Source organism: Vombatus ursinus, unplaced genomic scaffold, assembly GCF_900497805.2.
Source record: "Vombatus ursinus unplaced genomic scaffold, bare-nosed wombat genome assembly UNPS02014813.1, whole genome shotgun sequence".
In the NCBI taxonomy this organism is placed as follows: domain Eukaryota; kingdom Metazoa; phylum Chordata; class Mammalia; order Diprotodontia; family Vombatidae; genus Vombatus; species Vombatus ursinus.
The window spans coordinates 28649681-28673997 of record NW_020954591.1 but is presented as its reverse complement, the minus strand read 5'-3'; the positions used below and the strand labels follow the sequence as shown (position 1 = coordinate 28673997).

At 44.9% G+C, this 24317-nt stretch overlaps 1 protein-coding gene across 1 annotated transcript in view; it reads left to right on the top strand.

The window, feature by feature from the left end:
• Positions 1 to 22908, top strand: part of ST14 (suppression of tumorigenicity 14) — a 68648-nt gene extending 45740 nt beyond the window's left edge. Inside the window, exons 7-19 of the mRNA XM_027877669.1 lie at positions 3051 to 3291; positions 4227 to 4366; positions 6238 to 6335; positions 7276 to 7385; positions 7716 to 7846; positions 8532 to 8636; positions 9517 to 9627; positions 10023 to 10136; positions 11102 to 11224; positions 11919 to 12105; positions 17413 to 17687; positions 18025 to 18161; positions 18933 to 22908. Of these exons, the coding sequence (XP_027733470.1) occupies positions 3051 to 3291; positions 4227 to 4366; positions 6238 to 6335; positions 7276 to 7385; positions 7716 to 7846; positions 8532 to 8636; positions 9517 to 9627; positions 10023 to 10136; positions 11102 to 11224; positions 11919 to 12105; positions 17413 to 17687; positions 18025 to 18161; positions 18933 to 19094 (1934 nt within the window). The 3' untranslated portion in view covers positions 19095 to 22908. The remainder of the gene's footprint in view (positions 1 to 3050; positions 3292 to 4226; positions 4367 to 6237; positions 6336 to 7275; positions 7386 to 7715; positions 7847 to 8531; positions 8637 to 9516; positions 9628 to 10022; positions 10137 to 11101; positions 11225 to 11918; positions 12106 to 17412; positions 17688 to 18024; positions 18162 to 18932) is intronic.
• Positions 22909 to 24317: the final 1409 nt, after the last annotated feature.

Sequence of the window (24317 nt, the reverse complement as noted above, 5' to 3'; positions counted from 1 at the left end):
CCCTAGAATTTAGTCCAGTGTCTGGCACATAGTAGGCACTTAATGAATGTTTGTTGATTAGATGTCGACTTCTCTTGCTGGGGAAAATGGCAGAGATGTGTTCAAAGCCTAGTGGTAGCTGTTAGCAACTCCCTGTCACCTCTTCAGTTCTCAGAGGTGGAAGCTCATTTCAGGTTCCTGTGTCTAGGATGGTGCTGTCCTCAAGGCACAGTCTTTGTGATGATGCTACACAAAGTAGTTTCCAGGGGCACAAGCCGCCAGACAATAAATACTTAGGGATTTCTCCTTAGTCCTCTAATCATCTGCTCTCACAGAATTAGAAGATCTCAGTATCTCCAGAAGGGACCATAGATGTCATGTAATCTAGGCTGTCTCTGCTCAGGGATCCCCTTTATGACCCGCCTCTAGAAAGGGATTGCCCAGTATCTGCTTAAAGACATCCAGTGATAGTCAACCATCTTCCTCTCAAGGAAAGCCATTAAACTTCTGGATCGCTTTTACTGCTTGGAAATCTTACCTTCTATCAGGTTTACTGAAATCTACCTATCTGCAGCTTTTATCTGTTGTTCTTAGTTAAATTCTTCTTTCATACTTCAAGATAGTTACCGCAGGGGCAGCTAGGTGGTGTAGTGGATAGAGCACCGGCCCTGGAGTCAGGAGGAACTGAGTTCAAATCGGACCTCAGACCAAACACTTGATATTTACTAACTGTGTGACCCTGGGCAAATCACTTAACCCCAATTGCCTTAAAAAAAAAAAGAAAAAAAGATACCTACCACATACACCTTACCTCTTCTCTTCCAGACTGAACATTTCTGATTTCTAGTCATTTTTCTGTGGCATGCTCTTTAATTCTCGCTCCACCCCGGTCACACTTGTCTAGACTGGCTCTTATTGCCCACGTACTTCCTAAAATGTGGTGCCAAGAAGCAGGCCCATACCTCAGATGTGGTCTGAGCAGGGTGCAGAGAATAGCTGGGATGATCGTTTCCCTCATTCTGGACAGTACGCTTCTATGAGTGCAGCCTAAGATTGCATCAGCTTTATTTGGGTCACTTTGTGATTCACGTTGAGCTTGAAGTTCACTAAAACTTTTTATATAAACTGTTGTCCAGCTATACTTCCCCATCTTGTACTTTCACAGCTGATTGAACTCTAGTGTAGGTCTTTGCATTGGTGATTGTTAAATTTCATCACATTGGATTTGGCTATTCTTAGCTATCATTTTGGGTCCCAGTTCTCTTGTTCAGCATGTAATGGTTCTTCCTAGTTTTGTGACATCTGTCAATTTGATAAGTATATTAACTATGCTTTTATCCAAGGTACTGATAAAAATCTTAAGCAGGACAACTCCCAGGACAGATCCTTGTAGGATTTTATAGGACATCTTCCCTCCCCTGCTTTCCCAATGGCACAGATCCATTAATCACTAATCTGTGGGCATATTCATTTAACCAGTTCTGAATTTATGTAACTATACTAACATCTACCACACATCTATCCACTTGTCCACAAGATCATCAAGAGAGACTCTGTTAAATGATGTTCTAAAATATCAGTGTATTATGTTCAGGGCTTTCTACTGATTGATTAATCTAGAAACTTCATCAAGAAAGGAAATTAATTTAGTTTGGCACAGTCTGTTCCTGATGTAGTTATGTTGGTCCCTAGTGGTCACTGCGTCTCTTTCTCAGTGCTGATACCCCATCCCTTTAACAATTGAAAGTAACTGAAGTCAAGCCATCTAGCCTCGAGTTTAAAGACTACTTTCTTATGCTTTTTTTGGTTTGTTTTTCTTGTTTTTTGTTTTGAAAATTGGATGGGGGTGTTAGGGGAAATTTACTTTCTCCATACCTGCAATACTTCTGTTCTTTTTCTAGAGATCATTGATAGAGGCTCAGCATTTATATTTGCTGGTTCTTTCAGTGCCCAACTGTGGTTGATCACTACACTGATTAGAATTCTTTTTCTAAAATTAAATCTTTTTTCAATAAACAAAAATTTATTTTCTCTTTCATTTCCCTCCATTAAAAAAAAGAAAAGTAAAACCCTTGTAACAGATATGAAGAATTAAGCAAAGCAAATTCCTGCATTGGCCAAGTCTAAAAACACCTATCTCTTTCTGTACCTTGAGCTTATCATCTCTCTGGCAGGAGGTAGGTAGGATGCCTCATCATTAGTCCTTTGGAATGGTGAGTGGTCACTGCATTGCATTGATCAGAGTTCTTAAGTCTTTCAAAGTAAACACAAATATTTCACTGTATAAAGAATAAGAAAGAGAATTATGTTTGGAAATCAAACCTCTTTTTTGTAAGATATATAAAATTTAACAGGATAGTAACAAAATTGTTCAGTTTATGTCCCCTTTTGCACTTTTTGTCTTCTTTGGGCATTTAAAAATGTTTAATTGATGCTCTTTCTTTTTTTCGCCATGTATGTCAGCACCCACTAATTCACCCTTTTCCCCAAATAGAAGCCCTCTCTTATAACAAATTTATATAGTCAAACAAGATTACCAGCACATTGTCCGTGTCTGAGACTACAAGTTTCCTTTTGTAATTCTAATTTAAAAGCTTTAGGCCAGGAGGTGGGTGGTATATTTCATCATCAATCTTTTGAAGTTATGATTAGTTGGTTGTTCCTTTGATCAGAGTTCTGAAGTCTTTTAAAGTTGTTTTCCCTCACATCATTATTGTGCCAATGTACCTTTCCAACAACCTTATTACACATTACCCACTTTCCTACTAGACCTACCATCTTGCTGTTCCTCATGTGAGAGCCTCTACCTCCTATCTCCCAAGCATACAGTGCCCTTTCTCCTCACCATTGCCTCTGAGAATCTTGTTTCTTTCAAAACTCAGATTGTATTCCTTTGCCATTAAGCTTTTCCTGATTTGCATCACACCTGGCAGTTGCTAGTATCCTCCCCCCTTTATCCTATATTTATTTTGTACATATTATATGTATTTTCTTTATATCTATGTCTGTCTCTCTGTTTCTTTCTTGTTCCCTCCCTCAAATTCTCTCATTTTTAATTCTCTTCTGTGCAGACAGCTGCAGCTTTTCCCTACATGCCCGGTCTGGTGAGGTGACCCGCTTCACCACTCCAGGATTCCCAGACAGCCCCTACCCCGCTCGTGCCCGCTGCCAGTGGGTTCTGCGTGGAGATGCTGACCTGGTGCTGAGCCTTACCTTTGAAAGTTTTGATGTCGCAGCCTGTGATGATATTGGGAGTGATGTGGTCACGGTATATGACTCCCTGAGCCCTGTGGAACCTCGAGCTGTGGTGCAGTGAGTATGCTGGGGCTGGAGCCTCTTGCCATACTTTGAGGGCAAGGTAACAAACAGGTTGATTTTCTAAGGAGACCAGGGTAGCATGAGGAGAGCCGATAGGGAGACGATGAGATGTAATGATCATATTAGCGAGCGTTTCTGTGTCACATTAAGGGCTGCAAAAACTTTATGCATGTCATCTCATTTGCTGCAGGGTAAGTTTAAGGCATTGGTCTTGTAGTGTAGAAGTATATCATTGCTTTTAGCTAAAGGCCATTCTATAACTTCTAATGCAGGAGCTTTTTTTTTTTTTTTAAAGGCAACCAGGGTTAAGTGACTTTCCCAGAGTCACACAGCTAGTGTGATCTGAGGCCAGATTTGAACTCAGATCCTCCTGACTCCAGGACGGGTGCTTTATCCACTATACCACTTAGCTACTCCTAAGCAGTGGCTTTTAACCTGGGGTCCATGAACTTTTTTTTTTTATTGTATTGATAACTCTTTTTCAATATAATTAGTTTCCTTTGCAATCCTCTGTATTTTATTTTGTGTTTAAAAACATTGTTTTGAGAAGGCTCTACAGGCTTTACCTAACTGCCAAAGGGGTCCAAGATACCCCAAAAAGTTAAGAACCCCTGGTCTAAAACAAGGAACAGGTACAGTGTTTGGAGTGAGTTACAGAATAATGTTCTGAGGATTCAAACATGGAACATTTCAGAAGCAATTTTGTCAGTGGACTCCCCAAACCAAGCTATCATCTCAGCTCAGTTGTCAGACCCGGGGTGGAGCATTGACTGTGTATAGGGGGCATGGCTCAGTGGTCACTAAATCTGATTCCTGAAATGTTGGCGGTTAGAGCCAAGGTTAAGATCCAGTTGGAGATGGGGAAGGATGCATGGGGTGGTTCACCTGCATCTTCTTCTCTCAAGCTCTCCCTCCTTCCCATCTTGCAGGCTATGTGGCACTTACCCTCCCTCCTACAACCTGACCTTCCTCTCCTCTCAGAATGTCATGCTTGTCACACTCATCACCAACACTGTGCGGCGCCACCCTGGTTTTAAGGCAGTGTTTTTCCAGTTGCCCAAGATGACTGGTAAGGAGAGGGTTTGGGGTAGTGGTGTGAGGGGAATGGGGTAGGCTGCTGGGTGGCACAATGGATAGAGTGCCGGGCCTGGACTCAGGAAGACTTGAGTTCTAATCCGACCATAGACACTTACCAGCTGTGTGACCCTGGGTGAGTCACTTAACCCTGTTTGCCTCGATTTCCTCATCAGTAAAATGAGCTGGAAAAGGAAATGGCAAACACTCCAGTACCTCTGCCAAGCAAACCCCAAAAGGGGCCATGAAGAGTCAGACACAACTGAAAACAACTAAACAACAACAAGAGAATTGAGGTGGGGGTTGTATGGAAACCCTGGAGGAGGGACTCCTAACTTTTTGTGTGTCATGGAACCCGTTGGCTGGTAAAGTCTTTGGCCCCCTCCTCATAATACTGTTTTTAAATTCGTAAAACAAAATACATAGGATTACAAAGGTAACCAACTCTATTAAAATATAAGGTGTTATATTTGTATTAATATAAAATATTAAAAAATAACTTCAGGGGCCTCAGATTAAGAACCCCTTCCCTAGAAGATGCTGCTGCCGCCCACATAGGGCATGCTTAACAACAGAGCACAGATGATTTCTGTTTAAGCCTCTCCACTCTCTCATCCATTTTCTACATGGCTGCCAAATTGATCTTCTTAAAAAACGTTCCTCCCCACATTCCTCCCCTGCTTAAGAAGTTGCAGTGACTTCCTGTTGTATCTCAAATAAAGCACGAACTGCTTTGTGTAGCATTTAAAGCCTTTTGCAATCTGGCTTCCCAGATTGTGACAAAAAAATTATCATCCTTGACTATGGGATTGGACTAATTTCACATGACTTCTCATGCACTCTCTGGTCCAGCTTAGCTCAGCCTACTTCCTGTTCCTCAAACACAGCTTTCCAGCCCTTTTCTCTGTACCTTTGCATGAGCTGTCCCACATGCCTGAAACATACTTCCTCCTCACCTCGGCCTCTTAGAATCTCAAGCTCCCTTCTTCAAGGCTCAGCTCAGTTTCCATCTCCCATATAAGGCCTTTGCTGATATTCCCAATTGTTTTTGCTTCCCTCCTTCCAAATGACTTTCAGTTTACTTTGTAGATTTTGTTTTGATTTATTTGTATGTATGTTCTTTTTTCCCTCTTCCCTACTTCTCTTCTCCCAGTACAATGTGAGCCCCTAGAGGGCAGAGACTATTTTTTGTCTTTATAACCCAACTCCTCACATAGTGACCAGCATATAGTAGGCTCTTAATAAATGCTTACTGAAAAAAAAATGCTTACCGAATTCAATTGAAACCCTTGGCTGCTTGGGAAAGTGGAGTCTGGAGGGCCAGCTAAGGGGCAGCTAAGGGATGATTTGAAATATGTAATACTGGAGCCTCTAGGGCAGGGGTCCTTAACCTGGGGTCTGTAAATTTTTTTTAAGAAAATATTTTGATAACTGTATTTTAATATAATTGTATTTGTAATCATATGTCTTTTATGCATTCCAAGAACATTATTCTGACATGGGCTTTACCAGACTGCCAAGGGGTCCATACCACAAAAAAGGTTAAGAACTCCAGCCTTCGGATATTGTTCTTTATCTGCTGACTATCAAGTTGAATCAGCAGCTTGGGTTTAGAGGACCGCCTTCAAGGAAGCCAGTGAAGGCTTTGGTATGTCCAGCCACCACACAGAATTTTCAGGTCCTCACATCGTTGCTCTTCCTCCCACACCAGAAATTAGAAAAAAAAAAAAAAAGGACAGTGTCTTTGGCTTTTCACCTAGAAGCTCTCATCGAAAGGAATCCATTTGATCTGTCTTTTCTTATACCTCCTACTCAAACTCTTTGACTCTGGATCCCTCACACTGCTTCTTGTGTTTTGACTTTCAGAATGTGGAGGTCGCCTAACTGGAGTTCAGGGCACATTCAGTACCCCCTACTACCCAGGCCACTACCCCCCCAATATGGACTGCACATGGGACATTGAGGTAGGAGCTGGGTGTGTCTAATTATGGAGTTAGTAGAATAAGGAAGGAGAGAAGGAAGAAGGGATGAGAAAAGGCTACATGTTGTTAGGGACCTTGAAGAGGGCTATAGGAGATAGTGACAGTCTTCTAGGCAGGACTGATCTCCAGGTCATTCCAGTCTTTTTCTTTAACAACCCTCCAGTGTTGGAAATTAGCAACAATTTCTGGTGTCTCACCCTTGCAGTTAGAAAATTCTGCCAAACATCTCCAGGGATGGGGAACCTCCAGCCTCGAGGTCACATGTGGCCCTCTAGGTCCTCAAGTGCAGCCTTTTGGCAGAATTTATTCTGTGAAGTTTGGATTCCGTCAAAGGGCTGCACTTGAGGACCTAGAGGGCCACAGGTTCCCCATCCCTGATCTAACCTATGGCCTTTCTGCCACAATTTAAGCCAAACGATGTTAGACTTGGTCAGAATCAAAAGACCTGGACTTGCAAGTCTCTGCCATTTCCTAGGGCTATGACCGTGGGCAAATCACATCATCTCTTTGACCCTCAGGTTCCCCGTATGTAAGACAGGGATAATCATACTTGTATTACCTGTCTGTCAGAGTCATTGTGAAGAAAGGACTTTGGGAACTTGCAAGCACTGTATAGGATGGCCCCAAATCTTAGTGCAGCTCTGAGCTGCTTAAGATATTAAAGCTTAGATTGCGATGAAATCTTTGGGCCACCAAATCTGAATGTGAGTTACTGTTATCCATATTTTCAATGTCTTTGGTGCTGCCAATATTGGGGGTAATGTCAGGGGAAGGAAATGATAGATAATGAAGAATTTGACGAAGGAAATGAGAAAATTTAGATCCTTTTTTAGGAGCAGGGGTGGTGAGAGGGGGACTTTCCTTCACAGGATGTTGGGATAGGTGAGGGGAAACAGTTGCTGAGTTTCACCTCCCTTTGCAGGTCCCCCGCGACAAAAATGTCAAGATTCGTTTCAAAATCTTCTATTTGGTGGAACCTAACAAAAACCTGGGTACCTGCACCAAGGACTATGTGGAAATCAATGGGGAAAAGTAAGTGTTCTGGGGAAATAGGGAGGAACCTGAGAATTCTCAGAGATGCTCTCTACCTAGAATCCTCTCTGGTGGAGGAGAGGGGGGAGCCTTGCTCTCACTTGTGTGGCCAGATCCTCAGCCTCCCCTCAGGTCCCAGCTTTGTGCCCCCCCTCCCCCCCCGCAGGGGTGTCTATGAACTCTGGCTGTCCAATGGGGATTTTCCCAGCCTGCTTTGTGGACTCTATCCCCTGCTACTTCCTAGCCCCATAAGCCCTTCACCCCATTGGCTGGGGTTCAGTAATGGTCACAGCAGTGTGCACACCAGCGGTCCTCTCCCGTCCCCTCCAGGTTCTGTGGACAGAAGCCGCAGTTTGTGGTGTCCAGCAGGAGTAACAAGATCACTGTCCATTTCCACTCGGATCGGTCCTATACTGACACAGGTTTCTTCGCTGAGTACCTCTCCTATGACTCCCGTGACCGTGAGTAAAGAAGGGGTTGGCTTTGGAAAGTTAACTTGTTTGGAAATTGGACCAAGATGAGCTTTCTACCTTTTTCATATTTGTAAAACACTTTATGGCCATTATCTTATTTGATCCTCACAAAGATCTGGTGAGATAAGGAAGGCAGGCCCATTGGACTGCATTTTACAGATAACAAAGATTGAGGCCCAGAAAGGTCACGTGATTTACCTAAGAGTGCACAGGTAGCAAGTGACATAATCAGGATTAGAACTAGGATCTCCTGATGCCCAGTCTTGTGTCCTTTCTAATTTATCATGGTCTCTCTGGGAGTCTAAGCCTTCCAAAGAGATTTCACTAGAATTCTCTGATCTGCATCCACTGGTGTCCAGGGCTATCTCATGTTATATATAGTCCTTGCCCTTAGATGCTGAGTAGGGGTTTTTCAGAAATCCACTCAATTGATGGGACCGGGAGTTTTATATTTGAAGCAGGCGGTCCTTGCCCTGAGCCTTTCCAGCCCTGCTGGCCTCGGAATGAAATGGAAGTTGTTTTCCATTCTTTGCTCATTGTGTGACTATAAAAATGCCTTGATTTTAATAGAGAGGGGTAACAGTCTGCTAGGGCAGCGTTAGTAGAGTTAGCATGAGAACTGCAGGCCTAGCACGTGCCTCCCACTTTTCTTCTTCCACTCCCTCCCCCACAGCCTGCCCTGGCATGTTCACCTGCAAAACGGGACGCTGTATCGCTCACAATCTGCGCTGTGATGGCTGGGCTGACTGCACAGACTTCAGTGATGAGCTTGACTGTGGTAAGTCAGGGCGTCTGCTATGAGATAGACTTGGTTTCCAAGATGGTGGCCCCGGGCCTTGTGACCCTTCCCCAGCTCAGCTGCCCACTCACTCTGCCTCTTGCCTTGCCCTGTATGGGAAGATAATACCCCGTGACTCCTTAATCCCATGGATACTGCTGGACCATCCCCATTCCCTCCCCGCCAGAAAGTGGCTGTCCTGTGCCTATCATAGGATGAACCTCGAGCAGACTGCGAGATCCTTCCTCACGTGGAAATACAGTTATCCCTTCCAAGTTGTGACTTTCCCCATCATGGTTTTGATATATCGCAGGTTGGCACAAGAAATTAAATGGGAATTTGGGGGGAGTTTTGTGGAAGCTGCAGACGACATGCTAAAGCCGGCAGATGACACAGAAAAAGTTTAGAAACTCAGAAATGCACAAAATATATGTATGGTATTGTATGATAGCAACATATTTTATCTTTTAATACCATAATTATTCAGACTTCTTCATTGGTATGAAAGGAAGGTCAAAAAATATTACTCGAATTTCAGATTGTGGGGTCGCCATGCCCCTAACCCCTGCCATGTGGAAGGGATAACTGTATAGCACGGGTTCTCTTCAATCCCCCAGTCTGGTTTGTGAATCTCTTTAATCTTTTACCTGAATTGGACATGAAGCATTTCTGCAGCATTTGCTCTGTAGCCCTGAACACTCTAGGTATTGCATTTTTTCCCCCTTCTACTTTCGGAAGATGGATAGTTGGCTAAACTTTCCTAGAGAATCACCAGATGTGCTACATGAGATTCATGCCCCCTAAATCCCATTTGTGAAAATGCCCTCGTTCCTCCATCACTCTGCTGCTCATGCCTCTTCTGATCTCATCCTTCCAACAGTGTGTAACTCAACCTACCAGTTCACTTGCAAGAACAAATTTTGTAAGCCCCTCTTTTGGGTCTGCGATGGCTTGAATGACTGTGGGGATAACAGTGATGAGCTGCAATGCAGTGAGTAATTCCCTTCAGGGTTCCCTGGGCATTTGGGGCTCCTGGGGAAGGGTCCTGGGTTCTTTCCTCTGAGGCAAAGCTGATGCCTGCCCCGTTGACCCTTTTTCAGTATCCTACGGGGGAGGTTTCAAACTTGCAGTTGGGCCACAAGTGATTGGCAAAACTCTGTGGCCTGAACCATATTAAAATATAACAGATATTTAATTAAATCGATAAAATTACTAAGTGATATTAATTTGTGGTTTTCGAAGTCAATATGTAGCCTACTGAGATCCGTTTCTATTTGAGTTTGACGCCACTGTCCTTTAGGACAGTGGTGGCTTGTCTTGAATAGTGGGATGTCATGGGATAGAGAGAAACAATTAGCTGTTTGTTGAGGCTGTGTGCTTTTTCAGGCTGCCCAGCTCAGACCTTCAGGTGTGGCAATGGAAAATGTATCTCCGAGAGCCAGAAATGTGATAAGCGGGATAACTGTGGAGACGGGAGTGATGAAGCTAAGTGTAATAGTGGTAAGGGCTGAAAAAAGAGCTGCCCTAGCACAGGGCTTGGCTCTGGGCTCATTGCCGAGGTTGGGGACCTCTCTTGGGAATTTGGGGTTCAAGATATCGGAGATTGCCTCTAGAACAGACCCATATTCCTCTGGGGTTGAGTATTAGGAGTGTTTCACTCCATCCTTTTTCCCTTGCTTCAGTCATTGAGGACTCTGAAGTGAGTATACACCTTGTACCTGGGTGTGCAAGTGAGAAATAAAGAGGGTCTCTGACCTTCCAGGAGACACGCAGTCTAAGTGGGATATAGAACCCGTTCAAAGGCATTGGGACGCATACAAAGCAACATATCTATAAATGTTATTTAATAATGCGGACAACCCTGCACACTATTTGGTGAGAGCAGTGTGGAAAGGAATGGGAAGTGAGGAAGACTTCTACAAGGTGGTAAATCTTGACAAGTGTTTTGAGGCATGGTTGGGATATGAGTTGGTGGTCCCGAGGCAGGGTGGGCTGCAGACTATATTAGAAGTTAATGGGTTGGGCATGGAGTTGTCTGCTATAATTCCTGCTATTGGGGAAGCTGGACCTGATGGATAGCTTGAGTTTGGGAGTTCCCAACTGCAGTGGGGCTAAAGCCACATGAGTGTCTGCATTAATATGGTAAACCTCAGGAGTCGGGGCCACCAGACTGCCCAGGGCAACCCGGCTTAGGTCAGAAAAGCAACATGTCCAAACTTCCCTGCTGATCAGCCATGGGATTAGGCCTTTGAGTGGCTGCTGCCAGTCCAGTGTCCGTGAGATAGGGAGGCCCAATCTCAAAAAACAAAACAAACAATTCATGGGTTGAAGTAATTTATGTCTGAGTGTGGCAAGGATGTTTCACCTTGGTGCTGACTTCCTGACCCTGACAACATGCACTACAGGAGAGAATGGAGTCTTATTCCCCATCCTCAGCTTTGACCTTTTCTCCCCTTTGTTGTCAGTTGAGACTGTCCCCTGCACCAAATACACATACAAATGCCTCAATGGAGTATGTCTGAGCAAAGGGAACCCTGAGTGTGATGGGAAGAATGACTGCAGTGATGGCTCGGATGAGAAGAACTGTGGTATGGACATCCAGGACAGGCCCAGACGTGGTCCCGTCACTTTGGGTTTCTCTTTGCCCCTGATGTGTAGAAAAGAGCTGAGGGGAGCCAGCCTCCTACTATGTTAGCCTTTGTGGCCGTCAGGAAGGGAGAAAACCAGAATGTGGCTTTCCTTGGCCATTTTCCCAACTCCTTCCTGTCAGCTCTGTGTTTGGGAATCTGGGCTGCCTTTCAGGTGTTTCAAGCCCTGAATTTGAATACAGCTGTAGCAGTTAAGTGAATTTACCTTTCTTCTAGAGCCTCTTAAAATGCTGTATGTAAATATATGTAAAGGAGGAATGGTTTAAAAGCTTTGAAACTAAAATGTAACTAAAAATCAGAACTCTCCTAAATTCACTCCAGCCAGGGGGAAAGGGAGGTAAAACAGGTAACGTAAGCTTCCAAAGGGTCTCTTGGGATAGACTCGGGGGTAGGAGTTAAAATTCCTTGGGAAGATTTGACCTGACCAGGCAGTTGGGAATGTGCTTCAAAGAAGCATGTCAGAGCCCTTGATGATTATAGCTTTATTATAATATTAGTCCATATCTGAGGTGGCTCATAAAGAAAAGTCTCCATTTTAATTCTCTGGGGCCAGCAGAATGGGCCTTTGGGCCATGGGGGGCTTCTTTCTCCCAGCCCACACACCCCACCTGAGTTCTCTCCCATCACTCAATAGATTGTGGACTCCGGTCATTCAGTAAACAGTCAAGGATTGTTGGAGGCCAGAACTCAGATGAAGGAGAGTGGCCGTGGCAGGTGAGCCTCCATGCAGAGGGCCAGGGTCACCTCTGTGGGGCATCACTAATCTCCTCCACCTGGCTTGTCTCTGCAGCCCATTGCTTCGTTGATGAGTTAGGAATCAGGTAGGTGGCTATATTCATAGAGGCTCTACCAGGGACTGGAACACATGGGGTTGGGATGGGGGGATGGGGAGAAGGGACACTTCCTTGTATCTTCTGTGGGCTTCCTTCATCTCCTTGCAGTATTGAACAGGTATCCCTGCTTTGTGTTTTATGAAATACTTTACAAAGCATTTTGGTCTTTTCATGAGTCATGCCAATTCATGGACAGGGCAGGGCTTTTTAGAAAGGGCCATAGTGGGGGCAGGTAGGTGGCACAGTGGATAGAGCACCAGCCCTGGATTCAGGAGGACCTGAGTTCAAATCTGGCCTCGGACACATAACACTTACTAGCTGTGTGACCCTGGGCAAGTCACTTAACCCCATGGCCTAGCCAAAAAAAAAAAAAAAAAAAAAGGGCCATAGTGGAGAGTCTGGGTTAGGCAGATACTATAATATAATGGAGACCACAGGGCAACTTGCTAATTTAATGTCCATGATCACTTGCAAGCAATGATGTTTTAGGACTGAACACTCACTGAGTCAGGAAATGATGTGGTTAAGTCAGACCTGTGACTTTGGAAGATTATTTTGGCAGGGATGGATTGGAAAGGGATAGATGGAAGAGGGATGTTATTTCAGTAATCTAGGCAAGTAGTGATAACAGCTTTATCACAGCATCATAGACTTAGAGCTGCAAAGGCCTTAAGAAATCATCAGGTCCAACACCCTCATTTTAGAGACAGGGAAACTGAGAGGCAAGTTATTTGTCTGAGGTTGCATAGTTAGTAAGTAGGAGAACTAGGATTGGAACACTGAATCAAGGTTGGTGGAATTTTGAATGGAGACAAGGAGACAGATGCAAGAGATATTGTGGAGAGCAAACTGACAACCATTTGGATATGCCTGGGGGGAAGGAATGAGGCAGCTAGTGGCACAGTGTGTTGGGCTTGGAGTCAGAGAGACTCGTCTTCCTGAGTTCAAATCTGGCCTCAGACACTTAGCAGTTGTGTGACCCTGGGCAAGTCACTTAGCTCTGTTTGCCTCAGTTTCCATGAGCTGGAGAAGGAAATGTCAAACCACTCTAGTATCTTTGCCAAGAACACCCCAAATGGGGTCATGACTGAAAATGACTGAACAACAGCAATGGGGGAGGGCATGGTGAGTGAGAGAGGAAAGAGTTATAGATGATTCTGAGGTCATGAGACCTGGTAGATGGAAGGATAATGGTGCCTACAACAGCAATAGGAAAGCAGGAGGTGCAATTTTGTTTTGGGTGGGGGGTGAAGGTTGAAAATGATGAATTCTGTTTTAGACTTGTTGAGTTTGTGATGTCTATTGATATGAAGGTGGAGATGTGTAGCAGGCAGCTGGTGATGTAGGACTGTAGGTCAGGAAGGAGAATGGGGGGAAGTGCAGTTATAGATTGGAAAGTCATCTGTGCAGAAGTCATAATTGAACACAAGGGAATTGATGACGATGACCAAGAAAGAAGATATGGAGAGAAAAAAGAAGAGGACCAAGAAGGGACTCTTGAATAATATCCACATTATGGCGTAGGGAAGAGGGAAAGAAGATGAATTCCCAGTGGAGGAGTAAGTGGACAGCTATGTGAACCAGGAGAAGATGACATCTTTCAAACTTAGGAAGAAGACACTAGCCAGTAGGAAGCCACCGAGTTTGGTAAATGGGAGGTCATCCATGGCCTTAGAACATGAGGAAAAGGGAGTAATGAGAATCTAGAGCCATTGGATAGTCACAGCTTTTTCAGGCAGTTTGTTGTTGTTTCTCCTTCGTTCTCAAAGAGGACCATGACATCAGGGAGGTGATGCCATGACATGCAAGTGAATTGGATTTAAGTGAGGGAGGGTTGTGCAAAGTCACCAGCCTCACTTTCTCCTCCATCTGGGTCTAGTGGCCAGATATTGATCAGGACAACTGGAGATGGCCCTGGATGCAGTGGGAGACCTTGGCCTTTTTAAGCTAAGGTCTTTAACAGGTCTCAATATGATGAGGCAACATCCATTCAGTGATTAAGGCTAGGTAAGAAATGAGGCAGAGAATGACCTCTTTACCTAGTTAAAAAAAAATCAATCTGATAGAGAAAGAACCTCAGAGTTTCTAGCCAAAACAGAAACGATTGCTATTTATGTTTAAAAGTGAAGGGGGAGGAGTGGCTGAGGCCAGTGGGGAGGCTTTCAAGGACTCTTCCTGCTTTGGGTTGATTCTTTCCTGCCCCAGTCCTCGGTGCTGCTTCTCTCTCTCCCCAGTCCTGCTGCTACTATGCCATTGCCTCTGCCACTGCCCCCACTCCCACCTGAAACCTGTCCACTATGGAAAAGACCGAGATGATCCAGGTCAAGCTGGCCAAACAGGCTGAGTGCTATGACAATGGCCGCCTCCACGAGGGTGATGACCGAGGAGGGGGCCTGAGCTGTCCAACGAGGAGTGCAGTCTGCTTGTGGTGGTCTACGAGAATGCAGTTGGGTTGCGGGGGTGCTGTGTGCAGGTCAGCTGGGAGGGCGATTTCCAGCACTGAGCAGAAAACTGACAAGAAGATGAAGTTGGTCAAGGACTCCTGGGAGAAAGTGGAGTCCATCTGCACCACCATCCTGGAATTATTATTGGATATGTTTTTAATAGCCAATGTGACTAATCCAGAGAGCACGGTCTTATATCATGATTTCTTTAGGCCTTCGCAGCTCTAAGTGTTTGTCACGTCTTGCCTAGATTACTGAAATAATATCCGTTCTGTACCTTGATGAAGTAGCCTGTGGTCATGACTGAAGACAAACAACAGATAATTCCCAAGAAGCATTTGACAGCAGCAAGAAGGAGATGCAAACAGTTCTCCTGGGGCTGGCTCTTAACTTTTCTGTATTTTACTGTGAGCTGCTTAATAACCCAAAGCTCGCCTACACATTGGCTAAAACAGCTTTTGATGAGGCTCTTGCCGAGCTTGATACACTGAATGAGTTGCTTAGAGACAACCTAACAGTAGGGACATCAGACAGTGCCAGAGAAGAATGTTGATGTTGCAGAAGATGCAGAAAATTAAAATTCATGCAGGAAGATGACCCCATGTCATCTTCCTTTCTCCCAAGAAACCTTTTTACACGCCTTCATTCCTTATAGCTCCACTTGGATTTCCTATAGCAGAGAACCATCCATGTGCATGAAATCAATCATTTATAGTCTTTTCACACTGCAGCTTTGGGAACACTTCATTCCCTGCTTTGTGTCTGTCCTGGCCTTTCTGGTGTGCAACTACTGTTGGAAAAAAATATTAATAACTTCATTTCATATAAACATAAGTAACTTCCAAACACTTACGTAGAGGACTAAAGTGTATCTGGTATTTAAAAATCTGAACCAAAAAAAAAAAAAAGATTCTGGAAAGACTTAAATGAACTGATGCAAAGTGAAGTGAGCAGAACCCGAACATTATACACAGTAACAGCAATATTGTACGATGATCTGCTGTGAATGACTTAGCTGTTTGTTCTCAGCAGTATAGTAATCCAAGACAATTCTGAAGGACTTATAATGAAAAATGCTATCCACCTCCAGAGAAAGAACTGATGGAGTCTAAATGCAGATTAAAGTATACTATTTTTCATTCTTTTTTAAAAAAAAAAGTCTGAACCAGCCTAGGAGTCAAGAGGACCTGAATTCAAATTTGGCCTCAGACACTTATTAGCTGTGTGACCTTGGGCAAGTCACTTAATCCACATTGCCTCCAAAAAATAAAAGAAATATGCCTACTGTAAAATAAGTCCTGGAGTCCATAGTATATCTGTGACTACACAAGGTTTTCATACTCTTCTGTTGCTGCTGTTTCATTGGACAATTTCCCTAGTTCTGGCATCCACTTTACTATATAATAGAAGTAGCATGTAACTACCAGAATACAAATGTTGCTTTTTGGCAAATTAAAGTGCTTGTCATTTTTTTTTTTTTTTGGTGAGGCAGTTGGGGTTAAGTGATTTGTCCAAGGTCACCCAGCTAGTAAGTGTCAAATGTCTGAGGCCAGATTTGAACTCAGGTCCTCCTGACTCCAAGGCTTTATCAACTTTATCAACTTTCAACTTTATCAACTTTTCAGCTTATCAACTTTATCAACTTCGCCATCTAGCTGCCCCTTCATGTCATTTCTTAATAAACTGCAGATTTGTGTTCCCGTGAGAGGGTGTCACATTTGTCCAATGATCATTTCTTAGAAAGTTTGAACCACCATTGTTTGTTGCTAATTGTTGATTGTAGTTCCAAAAAAACCTTGTAAGAATGCTCTATGTAACAGCAAAGTAACATAAAATGAATACCCCCAAAAAAGCGAAGAGGGGGGAAATATGAGACAGTAGATGGCTGGGTCAAATGAAAGCCTTATGGGGCAGCTAGGTGGCGCAGTAGATAGAGCACCCACCCTGAAGTCAGGAGGACCTGAGTTCAAATCTGACCTCAAACCAAACACTTGACACGTACTAACTTGTGTGACCTTGGGCAAGTCTTTAACCCCAATTGCCTCACTTGATAGCCTTTTTATCATTGGGAAGACATGAGGATATTTGTAGGCAGGTGAAGAAAAGTTGTTGTTGATCCTTCATTCTGGAAGAGAATGGCATCTGGAGGGTGATGTCTTGACTTGCAAATGAATTGGATTTAAGTGAGGCAGGACTGTGCAAAGTCATCAGCCTCACTCTCTCCCCTGGAGTGAAGAGGCAGAGATTGATACGTGTGAATGACAGGGGATGACTGCTGGTCGGAGGTCAGGGAACATGGCGGAGGCAGTGGGGCCGAAGATAGTTAGAGGGATTAACTTTAGTGAACATGAGGGATGTTTCCCTTTCTGTGATGAGAGAGAAAGGAGAGGAAATAATGAAACTGAGAAGATTTGAGGAATAGAGGACAGGGGGTTGAGGAATCTGACTTTAGTCTTCTCATGAATGTTCAGCGTAGGGGCCCTTGGACCTGGATTGAGATAACAAACGTTGTCCGGCTCCCTCTGACTTGCTCATGCTTAGGCGGCTATTAAGCATCAGAAGCAGTATTTATGCTTGGGGTCTTCTGATTCCAAGCCCAGCATTCTTCCTACAACACCATACTTCCCTTCCATAGCAAGAACTTAATCGATATTTGTTGAAATAATGAATATCAGTGTTCCTGTTTTGAAGCACACAGAGGTCGTGGTGTGTGCACAGTGTCACTGAATAAACCGGTAAAAGAATTAAGTCCTGCATCCAGAGCCCTCTTTTTTCCATTCCAGCCTTCTTTCCTTGTTCCCACAAGGACCGTGCTGTCTAATGTGCCATTGTCTCTCCTTCTGTTTCCCAGATATTCTGAGCCCTCTTTATGGAAAGCCTACCTGGGTCTGCATGACCAGAGCAAGCACAGTGCCACAGGGGTGGAAGAGAGGGGATTCAAACAGATCATCCGGCACGCTGCCTTCAACGACTTCACCTTTGACTATGATATTGCTGTTATGGAGCTGGACAAACCTGTCGAGTTCAGCACTGTAATCCGGCCCATCTGCCTTCCTGATTCATCCCACACCTTCCCTGCGGGCAAGGCCATCTGGGTGACAGGCTGGGGGCACACTCAGGAAGGAGGTGAGAGCCTGGCTCATGGGCTCAGAGGGGCCCTGAAAAGAATTTCCCTTCTATTTCTGTCACACGTTTGTGTTGATCACCTCACCACCCGCTCCTAATTTCCCTTTTTTCATTCCCCATTGACCTTTTTGTTGGGCTCACTTCCTTGGACAGGTAGCTCCTCTGTCCCCAGGGTGAATGTTGACTCTGATTGCTTCCTTCTTAGGAAAAGGCGGGGTTGGGTGGGGTGGGGAGGGCGCTATCTGGATGTGGGCAGAGGGGATGTCGTTCTACTGCGGGAAGCTGAGACAATAGAGGAGCCAAGTTGATGTTCTTCTGCTTTCTTCCCAACCACCAGGCACTGGGGCATTGATCCTACAGAAGGGGGAGATCCGAGTGATCAATCAGACCACTTGCGAGTCTTTGCTACCCAATCAGCTGACCCCCCGTATGATGTGTGTGGGCTTCCTCAATGGAGGCATTGATGCCTGCCAGGTAGGCTGCTGCCAATTTTGGAGTGGAGAGGGAAGGTTCCTAGAAGAGTGGCTGATGTTGTGATGGGGCTGGGGGAAGAGGAGAGACAGAGAGACAGAGAGAGGGAGGAGAGGGAGAGAGGCAGAGACAGAGACAGAGAAACAAACAGACAGAGACAGGAGAGAGAGACAGACAGAGGAGAGACAGAGATAGAAACAGAGAGACAGAGACAGATAGACAGAGAGAGGAGAGGGAGAGAGAGAGAAACAGACAAACAGAGACAGAAATAGAAACAGAGACAGAGACAGATGAGAAAGAGACAGAGGAGAGACAGAAATACAAACAGAGAGACAGAGACAGACAGACAGAGACAGGAGAGAGAGACAGACAGAGGAGAGACAGAGACAGAGATAGAAACACAGACAGAGAGAGACCTAGAGACAGAGACAGATAGAGGGAGGAGAGAGAGACAGAGAAACAGACAGACAAACAGAGACAGAAATAGAAACAGAGAGAGACAGAGACAGACAGAGACAGGAGAGAGACAGAGGAGAGACAGAGACAGAAACAGAGAGACAGAGAGAGAGAGAATGAATGTGTGCGTGTATGCGTGTGTGTGTGTGTGTGTGTGTGTAAGATGGTGTGTTGGAGAGGTGAACTGGTGAGGAGGCATTGAAGATGTTTGAGAAGTGAGGGTTGGCATAGGGTTATAGAGGCCAGTGATTGAGGGGGTCTAGGAGATGGAGTGCTTATGTAGGGTTCTCATGTGATGTGGGATTTCTTTTCTTTTAGGGTGATTCAGGGGGCCCTCTGTCCAGTGTGGAAAATGATGGACGGACCTTCCTGGCTGGGGTGGTGAGCTGGGGTGAAGGCTGTGCTCGACGGAACAAGCCAGGTGTCTACACGAGAGTCTCCGTGCTTCGGAACTGGATTAAAGAGAAGACAGGAGTGTAGGGGTTACCCTAAATGTGCTATGCTCTCCTCACACACATACATATGAAGACTGAGGATGGGCCAATGGACCTGTCCCTCCCCTGAGGTCCCTCCAGGATATGAACTGCATCCTCTTGTCTCTGGAGACCGTGATTCTACCTGGGAGCCTCACACTTACCTCAGGCCCAGCCCCAGCCTCAAACAAACTCTTAGGAAATGGGTATGGAGGAGCAATGGGCAGAACCTGTGTCTCAACTTAGTATCTGAAGTTTAGGGACACAAATTTCCCCCCAACCCCATCCCTGAGCCTGGATCTGAGAGACTTTGCTAAGCCTTCTGTGTTTTCTCCCTGAAGAGAAGCTCTAAATGTGTCCCCCCACTTTGCTTAGACTACGACATCCTATACGGTCAGTACCTATGGCCAGAGGCTCTGGGTTGTGGAGCTCAGCCCATGCCTGACCCTGAAGAAAATGAGGACCAGGAAGCTGAACTGTTTTTCCTGACTTCCTGTTGTTGTTGTTGTTGTGGGTGTGTGTGTGTGTGTGTGTGTGTGTGTGTAGTTTTTAATACTTTTTAAATTAATAATTTTACACCAGAGTTGATTTCCCTCCTCCACTCCAGTTCACAAATGCCTTTTATTAGATCTATGCACTCTCAGGGGTTGGGGTTGGGGGGTGGGGTGTGCACAGGAGTGCCAGATTGTGTAATAAAGTGCTATGGCAGTCTTGCTTTATTCTCTAGACAAGCAAGCCCTGTGGTCTCTCTTGTGACACCTTAGAGGCCCAGAAATTCTGCAGGCTTCAGAGGTGTAAAAGGAGTCGATTAGGGGGAGGGGGCAGCACCTGCCTAGAGTTTGGACACACACAGAAGGTTTCTCTAGGAAGTGCCAGGCTGTTTGCCTCCTGAAGCTTTTGCTTTAGGAGGGAAGGTTTCCCCCTACTCTGAGAAGGGGAAATAACGGTACATGTGTGCTGGCTAGTGTCCTACACATAGATGGGCTGCTGGTTCCATTCCTAGTCTAAGTGATGTTCCTGGACCACGGAGGGACAATATCTTCTTGTTAGAACCTCCCTTTGTTCCACACTTTGGATTCTCTTTGCCTCAGGCACAGGATAAGAAAATTTAACTTTTTTTAATTTAAAACTTTCTTGGCTTTTGTGCTTGGGATGGCCCACTGAGGGTCAGTGTTGGCTGATGCTCCTCAGAGCTAGAGAAGAGTTCGATTTAATCCAAATCAGCAGACACTTTTAAAGGGGATCTAGTGTGGAGAACATAGTGCTTGGTACTAGGAGAGGTACAGAGTTTCAATAAAACAATCTCTGACCTCCTGGGGCTTAGAAGTCTGGTAGAGACTGGGTGTTCCTTGTCCAAGGGCCTGGAAATGGCCTCTTGTTGATTTTCTCATTTCAATCTGACCCCTTGTACTTGTTCTGCTGTGTCTGGGGAAAAGGGAGGATGGCCATGGTTCTGTCCACACTGGACCCCATAAAGCACTGGGGTTGATAGATAAGTGTGTGAATGGATCCCCCTTCTGGGGCCCAGGATGAGGGAGAGAACTGTGATCTGCAATTGAGGGGGGGGGGAGAAGGGTGATAATAGAAAGAATCAGAAAATGATTCCCAAAGAAATGACTTATATGTACAGTTTATTATTGTAATTGTTGCTCTGTTCTTGTTAAGGGCCCTTTTCTGGGCTTTCTCAGTCAAATGTATTTAAGATGCCAGAGCCCCAGGGAAGATATTGGGGACCAAATATACATTAAAGGGGAAAGTTTTACAAGATTCCAGTCCTTGGTGTAGTTGCTAAGTATTCAGCAGCAAACTCAGCAGCCAGGGTGAATGCACTCCATTCCCAGGCAAAGTTTGCTTTTGTTTTCCACAATAGTCCGATGAGGGAGGAGAGGATGGAATTGACACAGAACATGCCTATCCACAACTTTCTTCCCTCACTAGCTTGCCATGGTCCTATGTTCCCCTTCTATTATTACTCCCCCAGATTGGACAAAGCAGGCCTTGCTTCCAGATTTATTATAATGCGTGCATTTCCCAAGATCATGGGAGTTCCCCAGCTTTTTCCCAAAGTAGAAGACAGCCTGGTTCGAAAGAATGAAACTCAAGAGAGAAGTCTCCTAGCATGGGAGGATGGTACCAGCAATCCCTGGGTGGTCAGGGTATTATGCCACCAGAGAAGAACAGGCCATGTTAAAAGGCCTGGGTCAACTTGGCAGGTGGAAAGGTTGTAAGGGACAGAGCAGGTCCATGTTTCTAGTGCTAAAGGGTGAGCAGGTTGTTTGTTTTTGATGGGGTAAGGGGTGGGTGGGGCAGAAAGTGGTCAGGAGTATGTGTGTGTATGCATACATTTCACCCCTCCCCCACCCAACCCTCTTGTTTTATACTTTTGCCAAGGAAGGCCATCCTTTTGATTCAATCACGTGAGCTACTTTTGGGTACTAAGTTGCCTGGGAATCTGGTGTGGAGAGGAAAGAAGACATGTACTGGTACATACGTACTCCAAAGAACGGGAATATACACACGTGTATACAAATATATCTGGTCGATGTTTCTTAGATAAGAGCTAAGTTTTGGTTAGTTTCAGAAGAGTGAATGTAAGACCTATCAGAACCTAGTGCTCACTGTTTTAAGACTAATCCAGAGTTCCCTGTGACTTGAGGCGAACAATAGAAAATATCAATAGAAAATTATCAATAGCTTTCTAAGATGCTAATGCTCCTAAAGAATCCTGCACACTGGTTTAAGCAAACATTATTTCCACTTGGACCCTAGTTAACAAATTTGCTAATTATTCTCCCTATGATACATGAACTAATTATATTGGGGGGGCAGTGCTGGAGAGAGAGGGCCAGATGAGGGGTGGGGGAGGCTGCATAGGTTCAGAAGCTACAGTGTTTGCCTGCTTTTCCTTTGCTCTCTGCTCCATATCACAGAAGGACTGATAGAAAAAAAATTTTTTTTTTCAATTTCACACACATATACACACACACACACACAAAATTTGATGTTTGCCTATTTGACATAAATTTGCATTTTGAATCCAAAAACTTCACCCCAAGCGTGTAAAGTAAAACACAATTTAATTATTGCAGTCTCCTTCAGTTGTAGCCAAATGCAGTATTCAGGGCATGAAATGAATTACATATTTTAAATTCAAATAATCTTTGAGGTTTTTCCTCCTACCGTGCCCTCCCCATGGGCAATAGGATGGCCAGCCTCTTCCCCTCCATCTGGCCACTCCATAATTCCCTACTAGCAAGGGCCAGCCTGCCATGGGTCCATCCCCTATTAAGTGGGATTGATGGAATGGACTGTGGATAAGCATGCAGGATTGAACCAAGAGCAGAGGAGTTTGGGAAGGAAAGGCAGTAAAAGCGTAGGCTAGAAGAGCATACCTGCTGGTGGCAATTGCAGAAGTAAACTTGGAAGATGCGGACGGAGGCCCGGGGAGGGGACTCTTACGGGGTTGTTGCCCCTTGTCAGCAAGGGGCTCATCTGTACGGATGGTCAGTTACCAGAATCTATCATGCATGAATTCCACAGTTGGATGATGGTGTTCAATGGATGGCCCATCCCCCAGAAGAAAAACTGGAAAATGTAAGCAGAGATATTTCTCTGATGTCTGGATTACTTCTGATGGCCCCGGAATCTTCAAAGGGACCAATCTTTCAGGCCTGCTGTGGATCCCAGGACTGTCTACCAACCAGTCAAGAAACTTTAATTAAGGGCCTAGTTATTAATATTCTATGCAGTCCACACAGGCAAAATCTGGAACCTTGCAAACTAAGAGATACTGATCCGGAAAATAAATTATTGCGTGCCTACACTTGTGTCCTTAAATTTACTTGATTCTGGAGATGCAAACTGTGTTTCTATCCTCTCTCCAATTTCTTTGGGCCCAGGCAGAGGAAGCAAGGAATTCCACCTGACAGGATTATAGGCTCATGGCAAACAGGGACTTCAGAGGTTACCTAGTCCAAACCTCTCATTTTACAGATGGAGAAACTGAGGTCCAGACAGGTGAAATGACTTGCCCAGTGTAATGGCTACCAAGTGGTAAATCTGAGATTTGAACCCAAGGATATCTGACTCCAGATTCACCACTAAAAAAATTGGCAAGCTTTGTTTGGGGGTGGAAGTGGGGGTTAGGAATGGTAGGACAGGGAACACACATTTACTAAGCATTTACTCTTAATGGGTGACATAGTTTGAAGTTACTTTGCCTCAGAGCTCAGGTCCTTGGGAGCTGGGGTAGGAGACCTTGGGGATGATGGCCTGGCCATAGCCCAAAGGATGTGAAACACAATCCTTGAATGTCAAAGCACTCTTCCCTCAGTCCTGGACTAGGAGCATGGAATTCCATGGGTCTAACTCCAGCCATCATGCCTCCCCCAGTGTATTCCTTACAGTCATTGTCAAGTTCTTTCCAGGGGCTAGTGGAAATGATTCCATTGTCTGTCCATTCCATTGTCTCAGAATCTTCCAGCAGGGGTGATCTGTGCTTGGGTTTTCCTAAGATGCAAACCTAACTTTCCCTTTCCCCTTGGCTGACTGAACTTTTCTTCCACTATGGTTCTTTTGCCTCCACTTAGAGGCTTTTTCCTTGCTCACACCCCTGAGATTGAAACTGCCTCATTGGTGGGTCAGACCCATGCTCTTCTCTACACTTAAAGAAACTGTCAGTTGGACCCTTTGCACGGCGTTGTGCAACTGATGCTGAATTCTGAGTCCTGTGTTTTTACGACCTGTGTGACCTTGGGCAAGTCACTTCTCTGGGCCTCAGTGTTCTTATTTGTAAGATGAGGGTGTTGTCATAGATGATCCTTTTACAGACATCATCTTCAAAACACCGGAGGGGGAGGTAGTGTAGACTATCGGGGCAGGCACAGTCTAAGTATCCAGTCAAGGCTGGCTCACTATCAAAAGTCTACTTAACGAATAAACTCTTGTATCCGACCCTTTACTTGGCATTACTTTAAAGTTCATAACCCAAGGGAGAAGGGATCAAGGAAGGCCCAAGGCATTGAAGGTCGCAGAAAAGAGACAGACAGTGACAGAGCACCACGGATAGGGATTGAATCTGTGACTTCAATGGTAGAGGGAGTTGATCGGCGATTTATAGTCAGAGTCACCTAGAAAACAGGGAGATTAAGCGATCTGCTCTGTGCTAAGTGCTCATTTCAATGAATATCTGGTTGAGGGAAAAGGGAGCAGGGAGATTAGGGATAAGGAG